Source organism: Aquarana catesbeiana, linkage group LG13 (assembly GCF_042186555.1).
Source record: "Aquarana catesbeiana isolate 2022-GZ linkage group LG13, ASM4218655v1, whole genome shotgun sequence".
NCBI lineage: Eukaryota > Metazoa > Chordata > Amphibia > Anura > Ranidae > Aquarana > Aquarana catesbeiana.
In genome coordinates this window covers 236,595,187-236,615,904 of record NC_133336.1, presented here as the reverse complement: position 1 = coordinate 236,615,904, position 20,718 = coordinate 236,595,187, and the positions used below count along the sequence as shown (strand labels likewise).

Sequence of the window (20,718 nt, the reverse complement as noted above, 5' to 3'; positions counted from 1 at the left end):
CTGTCATCGGTTACACGTGTTTGATCTCTGACCGTACTTTTTATTTACAGAGTTCAGTTACAGTGCGGTCACGGCCCAATCACTCCGCACCGCTCCGCCAACGCCTTCCCAGATATGTGCACAGGCGGGGTCTAGGTGCTGACAACCTAAAGAAGAGTTATGAAATAAAAGTTGTAACCCCCGATGTCATCGATGAGCTGCAACGTTTCCCCCGTCATTCCATACTGCAGTCTGCCAAATCAGCTAGGACATAACGATTGAAAATTGTATATATATTTATATAAAGAGAGAGAGATTTGAAGATTGACCACCAGAGGGAGCTCTGCATTTGACTCAACCTCCCTGCTTACAGCTGCTGAGATCAGATATCAGCCACATAGGGAGTGCATTGTTTTCAGTGAACCGGCTGTCCCACAGACGTGCATTGTGAGAAGGAGCAGGGAAGCACAACCAATGGGCTGTAGTGCAAAGCAGGGAGCAGAACTGGCTTATTTATTAAGAAAATATGTCTGGATAGACCAGGGGTCTCCAAACTTTCTAAACAAAGGGCCAGTTTACTGTCCTTCAGATTTTAGATGGGTTAGACTATGGCCATCAGGAGTAAAAAAATGTCCCAGCATCATTTGGAATAAACAATGCCCCATCATTGTGTCATTGAAAGGAGTTATTCCCCATCATTGGTTTCATCAGGCCCCATCGTTGTGTCATTGGGAGGAATTGTGCCCCATCATTGGTATCATTGGGCCCCATGGTTGAGTCATTGGCAGGAATTGTACCCCATCATTTGTGTCATTGGTAAGATTTGTGCCCCATCATTGGTGTCATTCGGCCCCATTGTTGCGTCATTGGTAGGAATTGTGCTCCATCATTGGTGTCATTGGGCCCCATCATTGGGTCATTGGTAGGAATTGTGCCCTATCATTTATGTCTTTTTAAGGAGTTGTGCCCCATCATTGGTGTCATTGGGCTCCATTGTTGAGTCATTGGTAGCAATTGTGCCCCATCAGTGGTGTCATTGGGCCCCATCATTGTGTCATTGGTAGGAATTGTGCCCCATCATTTATGTCTTTGTAAGGAGTTGTGCCCCATCATTGGCTCATTGGGCCCATCGTTGTGTCATTGGTAGGAATCGTGCCCCATCATTGGGGTCACTGGGAGGAATTGTGCCCCATTGTTGGTGTCACTGGGAGGAATTGTGCCCCATCACTGGTGTCACTGGGAGGAATTGTGCCCCATTGTTTGTGTCACTGGAAGGGAATGTGCTCCATCGTTGGTGTCAGTGGGAGGAATTATGCCCCATCAGTGGTGTCATTGAGCCTCATCATTGTGTCATTGGTAGGAATTGTGCCCATTGTTTGTGTCACTGGAAGGGAATGTGCCCCATCGTTTGTGTCATTGAGAGGAATTAGGCCTATTGTTGGTGTCACTGGGGGGGACTTGTGCCTCATAACTTTTTGTCACTGGGAGAAATTATGCCCCATCGTTGTTGTCATTGGTAGGAATTGTGCCCCTTCATGGGTGTCAGTGAATGAAATAGTGCCACAGAGACCGGGTAGAAGCAAGCAAGGGGTCGCATCCGCATCCCCCCCCCCCCTCGGGCTGCAGTTTGGATACCACTGGGATAGACATTCACTAGTAGGAGGATCTACAGATTTGTATGGTAAATGCAGTAATGAAAATACGGAACAGCAATAAAAGTATGAAAGTCACAGCAGAGATCCCATGGAGGTTCATGTTACAGTTGTAGCTACAATGTTGCAAATAGTAAAACTCTTGTTACTTATTGGAAACACATTCTAGTTGCTCTGATGTAGAGGACTCGGCAGCGGTGGTTGTGAAGGGTGGGAGGTTAGCAGGTCCTTCTGATTCTGGTGGAAAGTCGGGTTCTGCGGATAGTCGGGAGCCAATGCCCTGCAGCTAGCAGTTTTTGGAAGTGGTTGCGCCATGCAAGCAAAGCGGTTATCGATGTGTGCCAAAACCTGCAGAGAGGTGGCGAGATCGGCGTCCTGCCAGGACACGGGATGGAAACTCACCAAACCGGCCTGACATGACAGTACATGTAACCCCAATCACTACAATCCCATAGAACCTCAGTAATGTAATGCTGGCCATACAGCTCCAAGGGAGATGACGCCGGCAACTCCAGAATCCCATTGAAAATCTTTATTTGCTACATGACGTCAAGATCAAAAATTCTTACGCGTTTCGCCATACAGCCTTCCTGGCATACAGTCATAGATTTCTCTCATTCAGCTCTCTATGGTAGAGATGACCTTAGCATTCAGCCCAGTCATCAGTTCCGATCGAGTGCTGACTGTTTGGATGTTCATCCGAATGCTGAATGTTTAGGGCATTCAGTGTAGATGAACGTGAAAACTTCCGGCTATCAATGGTTACTAAGGAAGGAGTGGCTGCTTGTACCCACTGCTTGTATCTGCTGCTTGTACCCGCTGCTTGTATCTGCTGCTTGTACCTGCTGCTTGTACCTGCTGCTTGTACCTGCTGCTTGTATCTCCTGCTTGTACCTGCTGCTTGTACCTCCTGCTTGTACCTCCTGCTTGTATCTGCTGCTTGTACCTGCTGCTTGTACCTGCTGCTTGTACCTGCTGCTTGTATCTCCTGCTTGTACCTGCTGCTTGTACCTCCTGCTTGTACCTCCTGCTTGTATCTGCTGCTTGTATCCGCTGCTTGTACCTGCTGCTTGTATCCGCTGCTTGTGCCTGCTGCATCCTCACCAACCACCGATGTCACCCGGCCCATTCATTTACATGATGGGGAATCCATATACAGTATGTAACCTAAAAATAAAAAAACGCACATTCTTCTTGTATCTTCCTTTTTTATTTTATATTTCATACATATTACAAAGGTTACTTTTTATACCAACTTTAGATGGGTGTTGTTTGTTTGTTTTGTTTTTTTTAAGTCATTTTCCTTTTTAAAGCGGAGTTCCACCCAAAAGTTGAAGCTCCACCCAGCAGTCCCCTCCCCATCCGTTGCCACATATGGCACCTTTCGGGGGCCACAGCGTGATCATTAGGAAGCGCCCCCCCCCCTCCTTCCCCTGCTGCCGGGCCATTTAGAAAGCGCAGTGCGCTTCGCGCATGCGCAGTAGGATACCGGCTGTGAAGCTGAAAGGCTTCGCTGCCGAGCTTGCTTACTACGAATGGCAGCGGCAGCACCCAAGAGCCGAATCAGCAGCTACAGTATGTGTGGCTGCTGACTTTTAATTTTTTGCTGGGGGGGGAATTCCTCTTTAAGTACATTTTGTAAATTGTAAGTACAAATGTCATTATGACAAATATTATGTATTATTATGTATTAGGATTACACTGTATGTGCTATTTCTTTTCAGTACAAACAGTATGACAAAAGAAAAAAAATAAAAAATATATATATATATATATATATATATATATATATATATATATATATATATATATATATATATATATTAATATAATATAAGAATTAGTGTGTGTGTGTTATTAATATAATATAAGAATTAGTGTGTGTGTGTATGTATATATATATATATATATATATATATATATATATATATATATATATATATATATATATATATATTATAAAACACATTTCAGGGGCTCAACACCTCCTTCATCCGGGCTCAGAAACACTAATAATATGTGACAGCACAGTAGTAGTAAGAAAAAAAAAAAAATATATATATATATATATATATATATATATATATATATATATATATAGTGCACATATAAACATAACACATAATAAAAATAAATAATAATACTGTAGCATATTACTATACTTTATTATTTATTATTTATATAAATATTATTATATTTATTATTTTTTACAAATTCTTTATTTTTATTATTCATTCATGTAAAAAGCGATGCGATTTGTTATGTGTTATGCATATAATGAATCATAAAAAGAATAGATCAAATAAAAATAACAGAAATAATATAGTATATATAAATGAGATAACACATAATTATGTGTTCTTCTATGTGCTATTCATTTTCAGTACAAATAATATTATTTGTATTGGTTGTGTTATCTTGTCTCTGGGAGTTGAGCTCCCCGAAATGCGTTGGCTTTACCTTCTGATCTTTTCTGAAGACTGATTAACCTATACTGTGCTGGTGACACCCGTGTGACGCTCTCATCCATTACACTGACTCCGGGGGACCAATAGGGACGCCCCCCCCCCGTATGATAGAGAGCACCGGCCTTCGGGTTCCGGCACTCCACCAACACTTCACTTTCTAATTTAGGACATGTTTACACAGATCCAGAAGCCGCGTCCTTTCTTGGAATAAACAAAGAGCGTGGAGGGGAGGCGGTTGGCTGCCGCTTTTTTCGCCTAGGGGCGCGCGAATGTATACAACGAGGGGGGGGGGGGGCGGTGTCTACACGGACTCGGGAAACCCACACTGGGAGAGAAAACAACACAGGCATGTAGAGATATTAATTAGTGTCGCCCAGCTGTGGAGCTGACCGGTATGGCGACAGCGAAAGGGGTTCAGGGTGTCGGTGTTTTTTTAGGTGTTCGGCAGGCGATGCCTCACCGCCTCACCGCCTTACAAGTCAATTAATCCCCGATCACAGTAATGGATGGCTAATGGAGATTTAAGTGGGAATTTTCTATGTATGCGGCGACGGGTTGTTGGCTCCACGCTTAATGCGTGCGCCGCCAATTTGTGACTGAGCGCGGTGCGACACCAATTATTATTTAACCCTCCGTCATCCAGAATTTTTATGCAAATAATTTTCCGTTTTTTAGGAGCTCAGTTTCGCCCGATCGACCACTAAAATTTGACCATACACTATACAATCTGATCCTTTAGATCTACTCTCAACTATGTAGTGTGCAAGGTCCTGCCTGATTGGATACAAATCGATTTGCATGGATTAGTTAGATCCAAGGTCGGTTGTACAGAGATTGTACGGTTAGATTGTAAGATGTGCGGGGAGCCTACAGAAGACCCGGGCAATCCGGTTGTACCACGTACTGTATGTTTGGCTTAAAGAAGATTTAATATTCTCTGTGAATTATCTGTCTGTTTGTTTTTACGATTATCCTTCGCAATAAAAAAAAGAAAAAAAACACCCCTCCCATCTATCCTCTTCCATCGGGAATTGGTCGCCATCCAGATTCTGTTCTTGGCTGTCGGAGGCGAGAAGGTCAGGTGACTCGGTAACTCCGCCAACCTCGGTGGCTTTATTGACAGTTCCCGACTCCACCCGGCTTATAACAACAAAGTGTATGGAAGTGTGACATGAATCTCGCCTGCCGCCGTTCTCACCGCCACGGATGAAGCAAAAAAAAAAAAAAAAGAGGGCGGGGCTCTGATGCTTCATGCGGTGGCAACAATGTAACGCGGGCTGCGTGTTTTCAGCAACCGGGGATTGCGGGGAAAAACGGTGGAAGTGGCAAATAAATGGCTCATTTTTATCTTTGCGTTACGGTATCACCGCAAAATGCGCTACGTGCTGCAATGCCGTTCATTTTAAATGATGTGCCACAACAGAGACGTGTGTGCTTCGTTTTGTTTTTAATCTGAATTCGGACTTCTTTTTTTTTTTTTTTGTTCGGTAAATTCAGATGTATCCGAATTTCCGAATTACAATAGCAACGAATTTTAAATGAATCCGAAATAACAAAATGAATTTCGACCGAAGTTCTAATCGAATTTGGAAACAAGAATAGAATAGAAAATGGAGGAATAGAATAGAATAGAAAAGACTAGAATAGCGTAAAACATAATAACAGAATAGAAAAATAAAGCATAGAATAGAAAAGAATAGCATAAAAAAAATAGAATAGAAAAAAAAATGAATGAATTTCCAAATTACAACAGTAATTAATTAATTTTTAAATGAATCTGAAATAACAAAACGAATTTTGACCTAAATTCCAATCGAATTTGAATTTGGAAACAAGAATAACATAGAAAATGGAGGAATAGAATAGAATAGAATAGAGAAGACTAGAATAGCATAAAACAGAATAGAAAAATAAAAAATAGCATAAAAAATAAAAACATAGAATAGAAAAAAGCACGAATTTCCGAATTACAGTAGTAACGAATTTTAAATAAATCCGAAATAACAAAACTAATTTTGACCGAAATTCAAATCTAATTTGAATTTGGAAACAAGAATAGAATAGAAAATCGAGGAATAGAATAGAATAGAGAAGACTAGAATAGCGTAAAACAGAATAGAAAAATAAAGAATAGAATAGAAAATCGAGGAATAGAATAGAGAAGACTAGAATAATGTAAAACAGAATAGAAAAATAAAGAATAGAATAGAAAAGAATAGCATAAAAAATAAAAGCATAGAATGGAAGAAAACACGAATTTCCGAATTACAATAATAACAAATTTTAAATGAATCCCAAATAAAACAAATTTCGCCCAAAATTCTAATCGAATTTGAATTTGGAAACAAGAATAAAATAGAAAATGGAGGAATAGAATAGAATAGAAAAGACTAGAATAGTGTAAAACAGAATAGAATAGAAAAATAAAGAATAGAATAGCGTAAAACAGAATAGAAAAATAAAGAATAGAATAGAAAAGAATAGTTAAAAAATAAAAGCATAGAATAGAAAAAAACACAAATTTCCAAATTACAATAGTAACAAATTTTAAATAAATCCGAAATAACAAAACAAGATTCGACTGAAATTCTAATTCAATTTGAATTTGGAAGCAAGAATAGAATAGAAAATGGAGGAATGGAATAGAATAGAATAGAAATGACTAGAATAGCGTAAAATAGAATAGAAAAATAAAGAATAGAATAGAGAAGACTAGAATAGCGTAAAACAGAATAGAAAAATAAAGAATAGAATAGAAAAGAATAGCATAAAAAATAAAAGCATAGAATAGAAAAAAACACAAATTTCCGAAATACAATAGTAAAGAATTTAAATGAATCCAAAATAACAAAACGAATTTCGGCCGAAATTCAAATCGAATTTGAATTTGGAAACAAGACTAGAATAGAAAATGCCCCCCCACACATTTCACATATTTATTTGTAAAAAAAATTGAAAACCATTTATCATTTTCTTTCCACTTCACAATTATGTGCCACTTTGTGTTGGTCTATCATAATAAAAACCCAATAATAAAACGTTTTTGGTTGCAACATAACAAAATGTGGGAAAATTTTCGAGGGGTATGAATACTTTTTCAAGGCACTGTATCTGCAGTGATTGCGCATTTTTTTTTTTATTTGTTCTTTAGAAAGTTCTCTTAGCATAGTTTGCAGGTCGGTCGCTGTCTTGCAGTTTCTGTTCCTTTAAGGAAGTGGTCGTTTTACGGAACCGATCCGGTTTTCTTAGGAATCAGTGTGGTTTGTAAACTTGTGACATCCCTCAGAGGGGATCAGTCGGAGGAGTCTGGCCACTTCTGCTTTTTTTTTTTTTTTTTTTTTTTTTTTTTTTTATTCTTGCATAACACTATCTAAGTGGCGTCTTTTTATACAACTTTCTAGATTCTATCTGTTATGATACGTGCAACTGCACCAATAAATATCTTGGAGCATCTAAGGGGGGTAAAGTATCTGAAATCTCATGCCTATGTTAGGCACATCTATGCGTGTTAACCAGGCTTTATTCTGGCACTTTTTGTTTACAAGTTTAAATCAGTATTTTTTGCTAGACATTATACTTTTTTTTTATTTTACTTTATTTTTTTTTATTTTTTTATTTATTTATTTATTTTTTTTATCAGAGACCCTAGGGATACAAATGGCAATTTTTTATGTCACACGGTATTTGCGCAGCGGTTTTGCAAACACAAAAAAACCCCGCAATAGTTACCCCAATTTTTTTGTATAATGTGAAAAGATGATGTTACGCCGAGTAAATAGATACCTAACATATCGCGCTTTAAAATTGCGAACACTTGTGGAATGGCGACAAACTATGGTACTTAAAAATATCCACAGGCGACACTTTAAATGCCTTTACAGGTTACCTGTTTAGAGTTACAGAGGGGGTCTAGTGCTAGAATTATTGCTCTCATTCTAATGTTCATGGTGATACCTGTGTGGTTCGAATACCGTTTACATATGCGCGCAACTTACATATGCGTTCACAAACATGGAGGTATGGGGGTACTTTAATTTATTTTTTTTATTATTATTATTATTCTTTTCACTTTTTATTTTTACTTTTTACACTGTGTTTATTTTTTTTTCTTATCACTTTTATTCCTATTACAAGAAATCCCTTGTAATAGAAATAAGTGATGACAGGTCCTCTTTAGGGAGAGATCTGGGGTCAAAAAGACCCCAAATTTCCTCTTTACCTTTTTAAAAGCAAAAGATCAAAAAAAGAAAAAAATTGTGATATTTCACTTAAAAAAAAAAAAAAAAAAAATTCTTCCAGCCTAGACAGGAAGTGACGTCATGACATCGCTCTGGTCCTCCAAGGCCATAGAGGCAATCAAAGCGTGTTGTCCCTTTAGCAGACGCTGGGTGGCGCCATTGATGGTCAATGTCACTCGCCAACATATGCTAACACGTACATTTTCGTATGTGCCAAACCGCATGGTGGCGCGTGAGCACGGAGGTATGGGGGCACTTTAATTTTTATTATTTATTATTATTATTTTCACTTTTTATTTTAAATCTTTACACTGTCTATTTTTTTTTTTTTCTTATCACTTTTATTCCTATTACAAGAAATCCCTTGTATAGAAATAAGTGATGACAGGTCCTCTTTAAGGAGAGATCTGGGGTCAAAAAGGCCCCAAAAAGTAAAAGATCAAGAAAATAAAAAAAATAGTGATCTTTCACTTTAAAAAAATAAATAAATAAATAAATAGTGATCTTTCACTTTAAATAAATAAATAAATAAATAAATAGTGATCTTTCACTTTTAAATAAATAAATAAATAAATAAATAGTGATCTTTCACTTTAAATAAATAAATAAATAAATAAATAAATAGTGATCTTTCACTTTTAAATAAATAAATAAATAAATAAATAGTGATCTTTCACTTAAAAAAAAAAAAAAAAAAATTTCTTCCAGCCTAGACAGGAAGTGACGTCATGAAGTCGCTCTGGTCCTCCAAGGCCATAGAGGCATTCAAAGCGTGTTGTCCCTTTAGCAGACGCTGGGTGGCGCCATTGATGGTCAATGTCTCCCGCCAACATATGCTAACACATACATTTTTGTATGTGCCAAAGCGCATGGTGGCGCGCGCGAGCACGGAGGTATGGAGGCACTTTAATTTTTTATTATTATTATTATTTTCACTTTTTATTTTTAATTTATTTTTAATTTTAAATTTTTACACATATGCTAACGCGTACATTTTCGTATGTGCCAAATCACATGGTGGCGCGTGCGAGCATGGAGGTATAGAGGCACTTTGATTTTTTTTTTTTTATTATTATTATTTTTTTCACTGTTTATTTTTAATTTATTTTTAATTTTTACACATATGCTAACACGTACATTTTCGTATGTGCCAAACCGCATGGTGCCGCAAGCAGTGCACTGCAGAGTGTTCTTTGAAAAGAGTCAGGCTATGTTCATATCTATGCCTGTCGGGAAATGCATTGACATTAAGGGGGTGCTAGACAGTGCCATTAATTGTTAATGGAACTTCCGTATATCTTCAAACACGCGTGTGCTTCAAACAGCATGGCGCTGCAGCATGGGTCAGGGGCTCCTTTTTCTTTACTTACCTGCTCTGTGCAGCGATTTTGCACAAAGCAGCCCCGATCCTCCTCTTCTCGGGTCCCCACGTCGGCACTCCTGGCCCCTCCCTTCTGCCTGTGCTGCAACCAGGCCACCACCCCTAGAAAAGACCTTCTTGTCTACTGTGTACTTTTACCCCCTTCCATCCACTAAAAAAAGTCTTTCATAGTTTGTTATAACATTTTGCAAACAGGTCATTTTTCTCTTTCACTGATGGGCGCTGATGAGGCAGCACCGATGGGCACTGATAGGCGGCACTGATAGACAGCACTGATATGTGACACTGATGAGGAGGCACTGAGTGGCAGCACCGGTGGGCACTGATAGGCAGCACCGATGGGCACTGGTAGGCGGCACTGATAGACAGCACTGATATGTGACACTGATGAGGAGGCACTGATTGGCAGCACTGGTGGGCACTGATAGGCAGCACTGATAGGCAGCACTGATAGACAGCACTGATATGTGACACTGATGAGGAGGCACTGATTGGCAGCACTAGTGGGCACTGATAGGCAGCACTGATAGGCAGCACCGATGGGCACTGATAGGCAGCACTGATAGACAGGACTGATATGTGACACTGATGAAGAGGCACTGATTGGCAGCACTAATGGGCACTGATAGGCAGCACTGATAGGCAGCACCGATGGGCACTGATAGGCAGCACCGATGGGCACTGATAGGCAGCACCGATGGGCACTGATAGGCAGCACTGATGGGTACTGGTAGGTGGCACTGATAGACAGCACTGATATGTGACACTGATGAGGAGGCACTGATTGGCAGCACTAGTGGGCACTGATAGGCAGCACTGATAGACAGCACTGATATGTGACACTGATGAGGAGGCACTGATTGGCAGCACTAGTGGGCACTGATAGGCAGCACTGATAGGCAGCACCGATGGGCACTCATAGGCAGCACCGATGGGCACTGATAGGCGGCACTGATGGGCACAGGTAGGCGGCACTGATATGTGACACTGATGAGGAGGCACTGATTGGCAGCACTGATTGGCACTGATTTAGAGCACTGGTTGGCACTGATTTAGAGCACTGGTTGGCACTGATTTAGAGCACTGGTGGGCACTGTTGGGACTGCACTGATAATCAGGACACTGATTCAGGACACAAAAGCCAGTTACCGGCTCTCCTCCCCTCTCCTCACACTGTCAGCATGAGGAAAGGAATGCTAATAACCAGCTTGAGTTTACTTCGTGATCAGCTGTCATTGGACACAGCTGATCACATGGTAAAGGGCCGCTGTGATTGGCCCTTCACCCCAATCTGTGATCAGCTGTGTCCTAAGGACACAAGTCCAAAGGTCCTGGTCCTAGAAGAAGGTCATATGACTCCCTTCCTAGAACTGGCCAACCGCACTGTAGCCGTCATTCGGTTATAGCGTGGTCGGGAAGTGGTTAATCATAGCCGAAATGCGATGGGGGGGGGGGGAGGGGCATGGCCTCCTTACAGGGATTTACTGTGATATGCGACTTTTAGGACTTCCTTTCCCTACATGATGTTTTGAGCTGGGACGAGCTCTGTCGGCACTCCTAGCGGTTTGTCATGCTAGAGGACCTAGTGGAGCCTTTAGCGGTACCTGTCATTTTTGTTGTGGGTCATCCTACCGCTACATGTGCCACATGGACACCCCTCCCGCCAGTCATGATCTGCCTGCATTGCCTAGAGAAGCAGAGAAACCCAGTGATGATGTCACAGAGGCTAAAGTCAGGTATGTAATGCAAATAGAAAATGGCACGTTGATGAGGTGGGGAAGAGGGGAACCAGGGAAGGCAAAATATAAGCAGATTAGGCTTCGTCTTTAAAGACTTCATGTCCCGTCTTGCCGCCTCTGAAATGCCTGTGTTGTGTATTGAAAAGCGTTGCCCAGATAAGACGCGTTGCGCCTGACACGCAGGATGCAGGAAAGGCTTCCTGTTTCAATCGCTGTTCAAACAAACTCCTATTATGTCTGACACAACGCAGCACAGAAGGGAAAGAAGAAAGGACAAAAGAAAAAAATTCCTCCCATTGTACTCTCAGGTGCGCAAAATTCTTTGTGGGTATTTTTATATCAGATTTAGAAAAACTGGTTTGACCATCCTGGAGGTTATATTCCAGAATCCCCCCTCCCCCCCCCCCCCATCATGGCCATCCTGGAGGGTCTGCAGTGCTGGGGAGGGTCCCTGGTCCTGAGCCAAAAAGATAAGAGGAGAATGATAGATTAGCCATAGGAAGTGTCTACTTAACTCCCGAAGTGCCACAGCTGCTGACCACTGCAGAGTCAGACATATGTACAAATTGCAGAGAACCAATCAGAATACACCTGTGTCTGTCTCGATTTAAAGGGGAAAAAGTTTGGGCTTTAGAAGTGTATCAAAAACCAAAAAAGTATATTTTATGTTTTTAATAATGGATGTATGGTACAAGGTTCAACCATATTAGTTCTTGGTCTACTAAAAAAGTGTTTTGTCAATTTTTATCTCCAGCTTGTATTTCATATCTGTATCTCTGTCTTTCCCCAGGAGGCCATGGAGACGTTCAGTTCTAAAGACCTCGCCCTACAGGCGCAAAAGAAGATCCTGAGTCGCATGGCCAGCAAGTCCGTCGTGAACATGTTCATCGACGAGACCAGCAGCGAGGTCCTGGATGAGCTGTACCGCGTCTCGAAAGAGTACACCAAAAACAAAACTGAGTCCCAGAAGGTCATCAAGAACTTGATAAAGATCGCCGTGAAGATCGGCGTTTTGTACCGCCACAACCGCTTCAGCCCAGAGGAACTGATGCTGGCTGCGGACTTTAAGAACAAGCTGCATACAGGGGCAATGACAGCCATTAGTTTCTACGAAGTAGACTTTACGTACGAAAAGGATGTGTTACCAGAGATCCTCACGGACTGTAAAAACTTGCTCCTCCGCCTCGTTGACAAACACTTGACTCCCAAATCCCATGGCCGCATCCAACATGTCTTCAACCACTTTGCGAACAAGGAGATGCTTGGCCAACTATATGATCCCCAAGGGTCTATGAGGCCCCACTTGCAGAAGATTTGCCATGGAATTAACAAACTGATTGATGAGGGCAAATTATGATAGAAAGCATGGTCACATATCACGATTCCAGATTGACTGGAATGTCAAGTTTCTTGACTCGGTTTTTACTGCTGAACTAAAAAGGTTCCCTTTTTTTGGGACAGGAGGTTCTCCTAATTGAAACCACCAGTGTCACATGAACATTTTGTGTTCTTTTTGCACATGCCTTCTTAAAGACCAAAAACGAGAAGCCACCTTTGGAAAACAATAAAGGGAGATGCATCTCTTCCTACCTTGAGGACATTACTTATTGGAGGTTGAGCAAGCAAGACACTGGTGTTTGAGTCTCCAGTTCTTCATTACGAAATATTCTTTAATGGTCGTAAAATCTCATGAACTGGATTTTATGGTCAAAACCACCAGTGTTATGTGACAGTTTTGTGTTTCTTCTGCATTGAATGACCAGAAATGAGAATGAGCTTTGAAAAAACAAAAAGGGAGATCCATCTTTTCCCACCTTAAGGAACACTGTGGTGTTTCAGGCACCTAATCTTCAATATGAAGAGTTCTTTAATGATGGTAATATCTAATGAGATTTCATGGACAAGGCCACCAGTGTCGCACAACATTTTTGAGATTCTTCTGCACAGGCTTTCTTAAAAGACCAAAAATGAGAAGCCACCTTAACCAAAAAGAGAAGCCACCTTTGGAAAACCAAGAAGGGGTTTACATCTTTTCTTAACTTCAGGAACACCATGGTGTTTTAGGCTCTGACTCTTCAATACAAAGAGTCCCTGGTTGTAAAATATTATGAACTTGTACATTTTATGGTCAAAACCACCTGTATTCAGTGACAGTTTTGTGTTTCTTCTGCACTGACCTTCTTAAAGAACAAAAACGAGAAGCCACCTTTGAAAAACCTAAAAGGGAAATCCATCTTTTTCTAGCTTGAGGAACACTGGTGTTTCAGGCTCCTAATCTTCAAATCGAAGAGTTGTTTAATGGTTGTGATATCTAATGAACTTGTAGATTTTGTGGTCAAGAACACCAGTGTCACATGACTGTTTTTTGTGTTTCTTCTGCACAGGCTTTCTTAAAAGACCAAAAATGAGAAGCCACCTGTGGAAAACCAGGAGGTGGATTGGCATCTTTTCCTTCTTTCAGAAACACTATGGTGTTTCAGGCTCTGAATCTTCAATACAAAGGGTCCCTTTATGGTTGTAAAATCTCTTTAACTTGTAAATTTTATGGTCAAAACCTTTTAAAATACCAAAAACTTTGAAAAACCAAAAAGGGAGATGCAATTTTTTCTGCCTTAATGAACACAGCTCTTTTTAGGCTCCTAACCTTTAACACGAATAGTTTATTATTGGTCGGAAAATCTCATGAACTTGTAAATTTTATGGTCAAGAAAACCACCAGTTTCACTTGACAGTTTTGTGTTTCTTCTGCACAAGCTTTCTTATGAGAGGCCACCTTGACTAAAAACGAAAAGCCATCTTGGCCAAAAATGAGAAGTCACCTTTAAAAAACCAAGAGGGGGTTTGCACCTTTTTTTACCTTCAGAAACACTATGGTGTTTCAGGCTCTGAATCTTCAATACAAGCAGTCCCTTCATGATTGTAAAATCTCATAAACTTGTAGATTTTATAGTCAAAATCACCAGTATCAAGTGACTTTTGGAGTTTCTTCTGCACAGGTCTTTTTACAAGACCGAAAATGAGAAATCACTTTTGGAAAACCAAGATAGAAGCATCTCTTCCTACCTTGAGGAACATTGCGTTGTTTCAGGCTCTGAGTCTTCAATACAAAGAGTTAATTAATGGTCGTAGAATCTCATGAACTTGTAGATTTTATGGTTGCTGTGTAGCTACATTTTTTTTTTATGATCACCAATTTACTCCCTACGTGACTGCAAATAACTTAGGGAATACTTACTTTTGTAACTATGCCACCCAGTTTGAGGTTTTGTTTACACATTTTGTTGCCTGTATGTGGCATGTTTAAAAACTAGATGGTGTTCAACTTGGTACAGATACAAAAGGGCTTGAATCTCGCTGTTGGGTGCAATGGAAAATAGAGGCACCTTACGTAACAAAAATAGTGAATAAGCAAGATATTTTTGAGGCCTGTTACCGAAAGCCAAACCAGGACTGGTATACAGGCCATGTTATCTCCAATAGTGTAATAAATACTTAAAAAATGTATAACGGTTACAATAATCTTGACAACTAGTCCACTTTAAAGTCAACCTAGGAGGGGGGGAAGGCTACTGTCGACCTTCTAAAAATCCTAGTTGCTGGCTGGCAAGGTACAAGTATAGGAATCAGTTAGAACAAACTTGTAGGGCCTTATGCACATTTGTTCCAGGCTAACTCAAATTATAAAAACAAGAGAGTCAACCAGCCGATTGGAGAGGTCATCTATGGCAGCCACCATAGTTTCCCCATGAGGGGCTTCCATTAAAAAAATTTGCAGGCCCCAAATGCCCATTTAAAATCCTTAGGTTCTCTTGCTCAGTTCTTGCTGCTTCTGTCTGTCTTTTTTGTGGTATATAAAAGAAAATCTGATCTGGCAGGACCCTGAATGCCACATTAGATCTCCAATGACAGCAAGAGAAAGGGGGAAAATGTAAGGGTATTTCCTAGTTTGCTTGATAGGGTTACGGTCATTTTAAAGTGCAATTACTCTTTGACCCGTTCCCACTGGCTGTACTTATACATGTGGTAGCATTGAGGTGGGCCTCATTCCTGGCTACCACATACATGCGTACCTACTTTGTGATGGGTGCTCGATTGGGCACCTCCCCGACACCGTGACTGGACTGTAACCGAAAGATCCCAATCAACAAAGCCCATAGGACGGGCTTACAATCCCATAAACACCATGACAGCCAATTACAGTGATTACCTGACCAGGAAGCCCATTCATGGCCAAGCTAATAAATGGTGGTGCTTCTGCCTTACGCTTTCATAAAGGGCAGAGGTTATAAATTTCCTAACCCAAGAACAAAAATGTATGGCTCTGTAGCTAGTAGTAGATATGATGGCTGCATTTGTTTTTGTTTTTTAATGGAAGCCCCTCATGAGGGAACTATGGTGGCCGCTATAGATGACCTCTCCAGTTGGCTGGTTGACTCTCTTGTTTCAATAATTTGAGTACTTTTTCTGCAAATACAGAAAAATACCTGTTGCTCTTGAAGGAAATCCAAGGAGTCCTTGTAAGTTCCTGTGTATTGAAATGAGATATCAGATAATAAATCTTCCTATCTGTCTTCTGTGAACTGAAAAGCAATGCCTCCTAGAGAAGACGAGAGGGGGAGGCAGCCTACACTAACAACATTGCTCCTTCATAGATACAGTGGACTAAAGTTTTGAAAGGATGGGAGCGCCACACCAGCGTTGGCTGTTGCAAAATAATCTTTTAAAGGGCTATACAAGCTGGTGTGGAGTTCCTATCCTTTTAAAAATTGAGTAAACTCCTATGGGGGTCCAGCAAGACCCCACAGTTGCTGGTGAGCAGCCTCTACGACTGTAAACCACCCATTGCATTATAATGCATTTCCATACGGTTTGGCGCTCCTACATCACAAAGACAGATACAGTGAAGTGAGTGTTGTCACTGTAGGTGTAACTGGCAGAATCACCAGGTGTAAAGAAAAAGGGAAAACTAGTGCAACCACCACTAACCGAAAAAGCTACCAAATATCACATTTTTGTCGCTGGGTTTAGATTTACGTTAATTTTAGAGACATGGCTGAATTACAGCTACAAAACGAGATGAGGGCCTCTTTTCCTGCTTTTCCTTAATCTGATTCCTAATTAAGCCAAACAATCAAATTTCGCAGAGCCTTATCGGTTACAGCATGACCCCCATGGTGTCAGGAGTCCTGTGTCCCCAATTTGTTGAGCCATTGGTCTTCACGCTTGCGGCTAGCACCCATTTTAAGGGTTAAACTCATGTTTACGCCGAGTGTTGCGTCTGCCAGTTTCTATTCTGCTCTAATTCTGGAGAAACTGTTTAGTTTCAGAGTCTGAGTTTATTGCTCAATGGCAGCTTCTTGAGCCATGTTGAGATTTCCCCTATTTCTATAAAGAGGACCAGTCACCATCGGGCTTATCTGAAAGCTTTAAAGGAAACCTGCATTAAAAAAAATGCCTAATATTCTTTTGAAAATGCTGCTTGCCTGGTTGTTGAGGTGAGAACTTCGATACGTTATGAGTTGCTGTCAGATCAGGGGCTCTCACTGTGCTTTGACTTCACTGGCTACATGCTTATTCAGAGACAGCAAGGCAACTAGCATTTTAGGAAGCAGCTGAATAATAACCTATATAGGTACAGGCTTCCTATAGATTATTACAATAGATTATTACAATTAGGCAGATTTCCTTTAAAAATATGCACCCCCTTATTTAGCCTGTGCGTGTCACCCCATTTTTAGCGTCGGGGCCAGAGGTCACCTGAAGTGATCAATACCTTTTTAACTCATTTTTACTTGTATCCAGCTACTACAAGGAAAGTTAGGAGGTGCTGCCACAGATTTTAGCCAATAGAAAAAGTCATTAATTGAACTTAAGGGATTGGGGTTTGGCAGATCTCCAGAAAACGGGGGGCCCTCAAGAAGGTAGGGGTCATCCACCAAAGTGAGAAGTCCACATGTAATGAAGCCAACAAGAGTGCCAAAAGAATATCTAAGGAGTCCAAAGGCCATCATTATGATCACAAGTGACAACCAGAAAGCAAAAGGTGACCAACGCGTTTCGTCAGGGCTTGTACAATGTATCTGTGTGTCTAATGGAACCAAAGCCAATCTTGCAGAATATGTAAATCTTTGGCAAGAGAATGTCAGCGAGTGATCTTGCTAGTATGACTCCCAAAGGCAGAAGCATGATGGGATTTGTAGTTCTGCAACAACTGGAGGGCTGCAGTTTGATACCCTTGCATTAGACACATTGATACATTACACAGTACAAGCCCAGACGAAGGGGGATTTTTGTGTGCCGAAATGCATTGGACACCTTTTGCTTTTGTGAAAACCTTTGGAACCCGAAGGCTTTTTTTTTTTCGTACGCGCTCCTATTGGCTCAACCACACTTTAGTTTGGAGGTCAGTGACCACTTGAAGTCTGACAGTTGCTGGGCAGTCAACTGCCTGGCCTAAAATGCTATCTCACAACCTCAGAGTGTGCACGACAAGAACAAATCACAGAGCCTCTTCTTGTTTACAGTCTTCCTAGCTCTGTGGCTCTGTAATTTGATGGTGTTATGCACACTCAGCAATTAGGAGATAGCATGTAAGGGCGGACAGTTGACTTGAAGTGACTAAGTTCTGCCTTGTTGTCCCCTTTTGCAAACACAGAACAAATCATTGAACAGGGAATGTGATGTAATAAGTCTAACTTTGTAAAAGATAATAATGCAATTTTTTTCAGAAAATCAGATCTGTCTTGTACATCGGCCTTTGTCCATCTAGCCTTTTTTTTATCCTAGACAGAAATATTGTAAATAGATACCAAATATTTATGACAAATATTTTGTCTCTTTGTTTGACAATAAAAAAAAATTAAAAATCCTGGGTTCTGCCCGAAAGATTTTACTTTGCATCTTATGCTGTTGCTGAGGTCAATTACAATAAAAAAAATATATTTACAAACCTTCAATCACTCCAGCCAGTCCAAAATCAGTTTGCTGGACACGCCTCTGAGGAGCAAGATAGTGTTAAATAGGGTTTACCCTAATATGGTCATACTGGGGGTGGGTTGGTGCATATTGGGGGTGGACTTAAACTGGCTTCCCATCCAATCCCAAATCAGTTTGCTAGACCCACCTAAGATGAGCAGCACGGTGTAAGTGGATTGGTTTACCTTATCCAGTTTCCCAGACAGTCCCAAATCATTTTGCTGGATCCATTTCCAATGAGCAGGATAGTGTAAGTGGATTGGTTTACACTAATATGGTCATACTGAGACAGGGTTGGTGCAACTCAGGGATGGATTTTTAACTGGCTCTCTGGCCAGTCCTAAATAAATTTGCTGGACCTACCCCCAAAGAGCAGGATAGCATAAGTGGATTGTTTTACCTAAAAACGCTCATACCGGGACAGGGTTAGAGCAAATCAGGGGGGGGGGGGGGTTAAACCGGCTTCCCAGCTAGTCCCAAATCAGTTTGCTGGACCCACCCCCAAGGAGATTAATAGTATAAGGGTTTACATTAATATGGTCACGATGAGATGGGGTTGGTGCAACTCAGGGATGGATTTTAACTGGCTCTCTGGCCAGTCCCAAATAAATTTGCTGGACACACCCCCAAGGAGCAGAATAGCATCAGTGGATTGGTTAACCTAAATATGGTTATACCAGGATGGGGTTGGTGAAAATCAGGGGTGAACTTAAACTGGCTTCCCAGCCAGTCCCAAATCAGTTTGCTGGATCCTCCTCCAATGAGCAGAATAGTGTAAGTGGATTGGTTTACTTTAATATAGTCATACAGAGGCAGGGATGGTGCAATTCAGGGGTGGACTTAAACTAGCTTTCCAGTCAGTCCCACATCAGTTTGCTGGACCCACCCCCGAGGAGCAGGATAGTGTAAGTGGATTGGTTTACCTTAATATGGTCATACTTGGGCAGGGTTGGCACAAATTAAGGGTGGACTTGGACTGTTGAGGATATTGGTTTTAAATTATGCAGAGGTTTATTTTTATTTCATTTTTTTTTTTTTTTAATATATATATATTTGCTTTTTAGAAAGCACAGCGTTCAAGAAAATAAAAAGCTACAGATCTTTTAATGGGTGAAATCCTATATGACTGAACCTCAAATGGTACTCCAGCCATTTTTGTAGCAGAGTGGTGGCAGTCTAGACAAAAGGACTGTTTTAATTTTTGTCGGGTTTGGATTGTGGATTGTGTCTCACATCCTGTGCTGGTGACCACATAGGAACTGAAGTTAAATCTCCCCAGTGGGGACACTGACTGCAGTAAAAGCCAGAAAAGATAGTATGTTTCCACAAAGGGCTACAGGATTACAGGAGTGTTTTAATTTTTGTCGGGTTTGGATTGTGGATTGTGTCTCACATCCTGTGCTGGTGACCACATAGGAACTGAAGTCAAATCTCCCCAGTGAGGACACTGACTGCAGTAAAAGCCAGAAAAGATAGTGTGTTTCCACAAAGGGCTACAGGATTACAGGAGAACAGTCCAGGGTCCTTTCTGTTTTTACAATTTTCTGTAACTGACCTCTAAGGCCATGGTTAGAAATAATGACGTACAAATTTCAAAAGGACTGCGGGCGTCCGTTCATGTGAGACGCAGATACTGTATATGTTGTATTGTCTGTTTTACAATAAATATCTGGATGTGATGTGATATTTATTTCTTTAATTATATATTTTTTTTATCTGTTTAAGCATTTCTCTTTATAACGTTGGCCTCAGAAAGGCTTGGATTTTGGCTGATTCCCGCTGAACTGGCTGAAATTTGAGCTGTAGACGGCCCTGCAAGCACCACCCGGCTCCACTAATTAGATTTAAAAGTCAACTGAGCTGGGTAGAAAATGATTGGTCTTACAGTGGATGGAGAGATAGATGGATGAATAGCCGGCAGTGGAGATTCCTCCAGTCATAATGTTAGCCTAGAGGGAGGAAACAAATTATTTTCTCTCATTCATCCAAGCCATCCCTGCATTCATCCATCCAATCCTTCATTCATCTATCCAAACAATCCGCACAGTACATCCATCCATTCTTGTATCCATCCAATCATTTACTCATCCATTCATTCATGATAAAAACATCCATCCAATCATTCACTTATCCATCCATGCACCCATACTTCCATTCATTTAATTCATCCTTTCCATCCATCTGCCCATCTTTCCAATCATTCATTCATCCAAACAATGCATCCATTCATTCACTCATTCCATCCACACATTTATCCACCCACCCAATCATTCTTCCATCAAAACC

General features: G+C 40.8%; 1 protein-coding gene across 2 annotated transcripts in view; it reads left to right on the top strand.

Moving 5' to 3' along the window:
* TNFAIP8L2 (TNF alpha induced protein 8 like 2) overlaps positions 1-20,116 on the top strand; it is a 67,489-nt gene extending 47,373 nt beyond the window's left edge. For both annotated transcript variants that reach the window (XM_073609575.1, XM_073609574.1), the window contains one exon: positions 12,248-20,116. In XM_073609575.1, the coding sequence (XP_073465676.1) occupies positions 12,254-12,814 (561 nt within the window). In that variant the 5' untranslated portion in view covers positions 12,248-12,253 and the 3' untranslated portion in view covers positions 12,815-20,116. The remainder of the gene's footprint in view (positions 1-12,247) is intronic.
* The last annotated feature ends 602 nt before the right edge of the window (positions 20,117-20,718 follow it).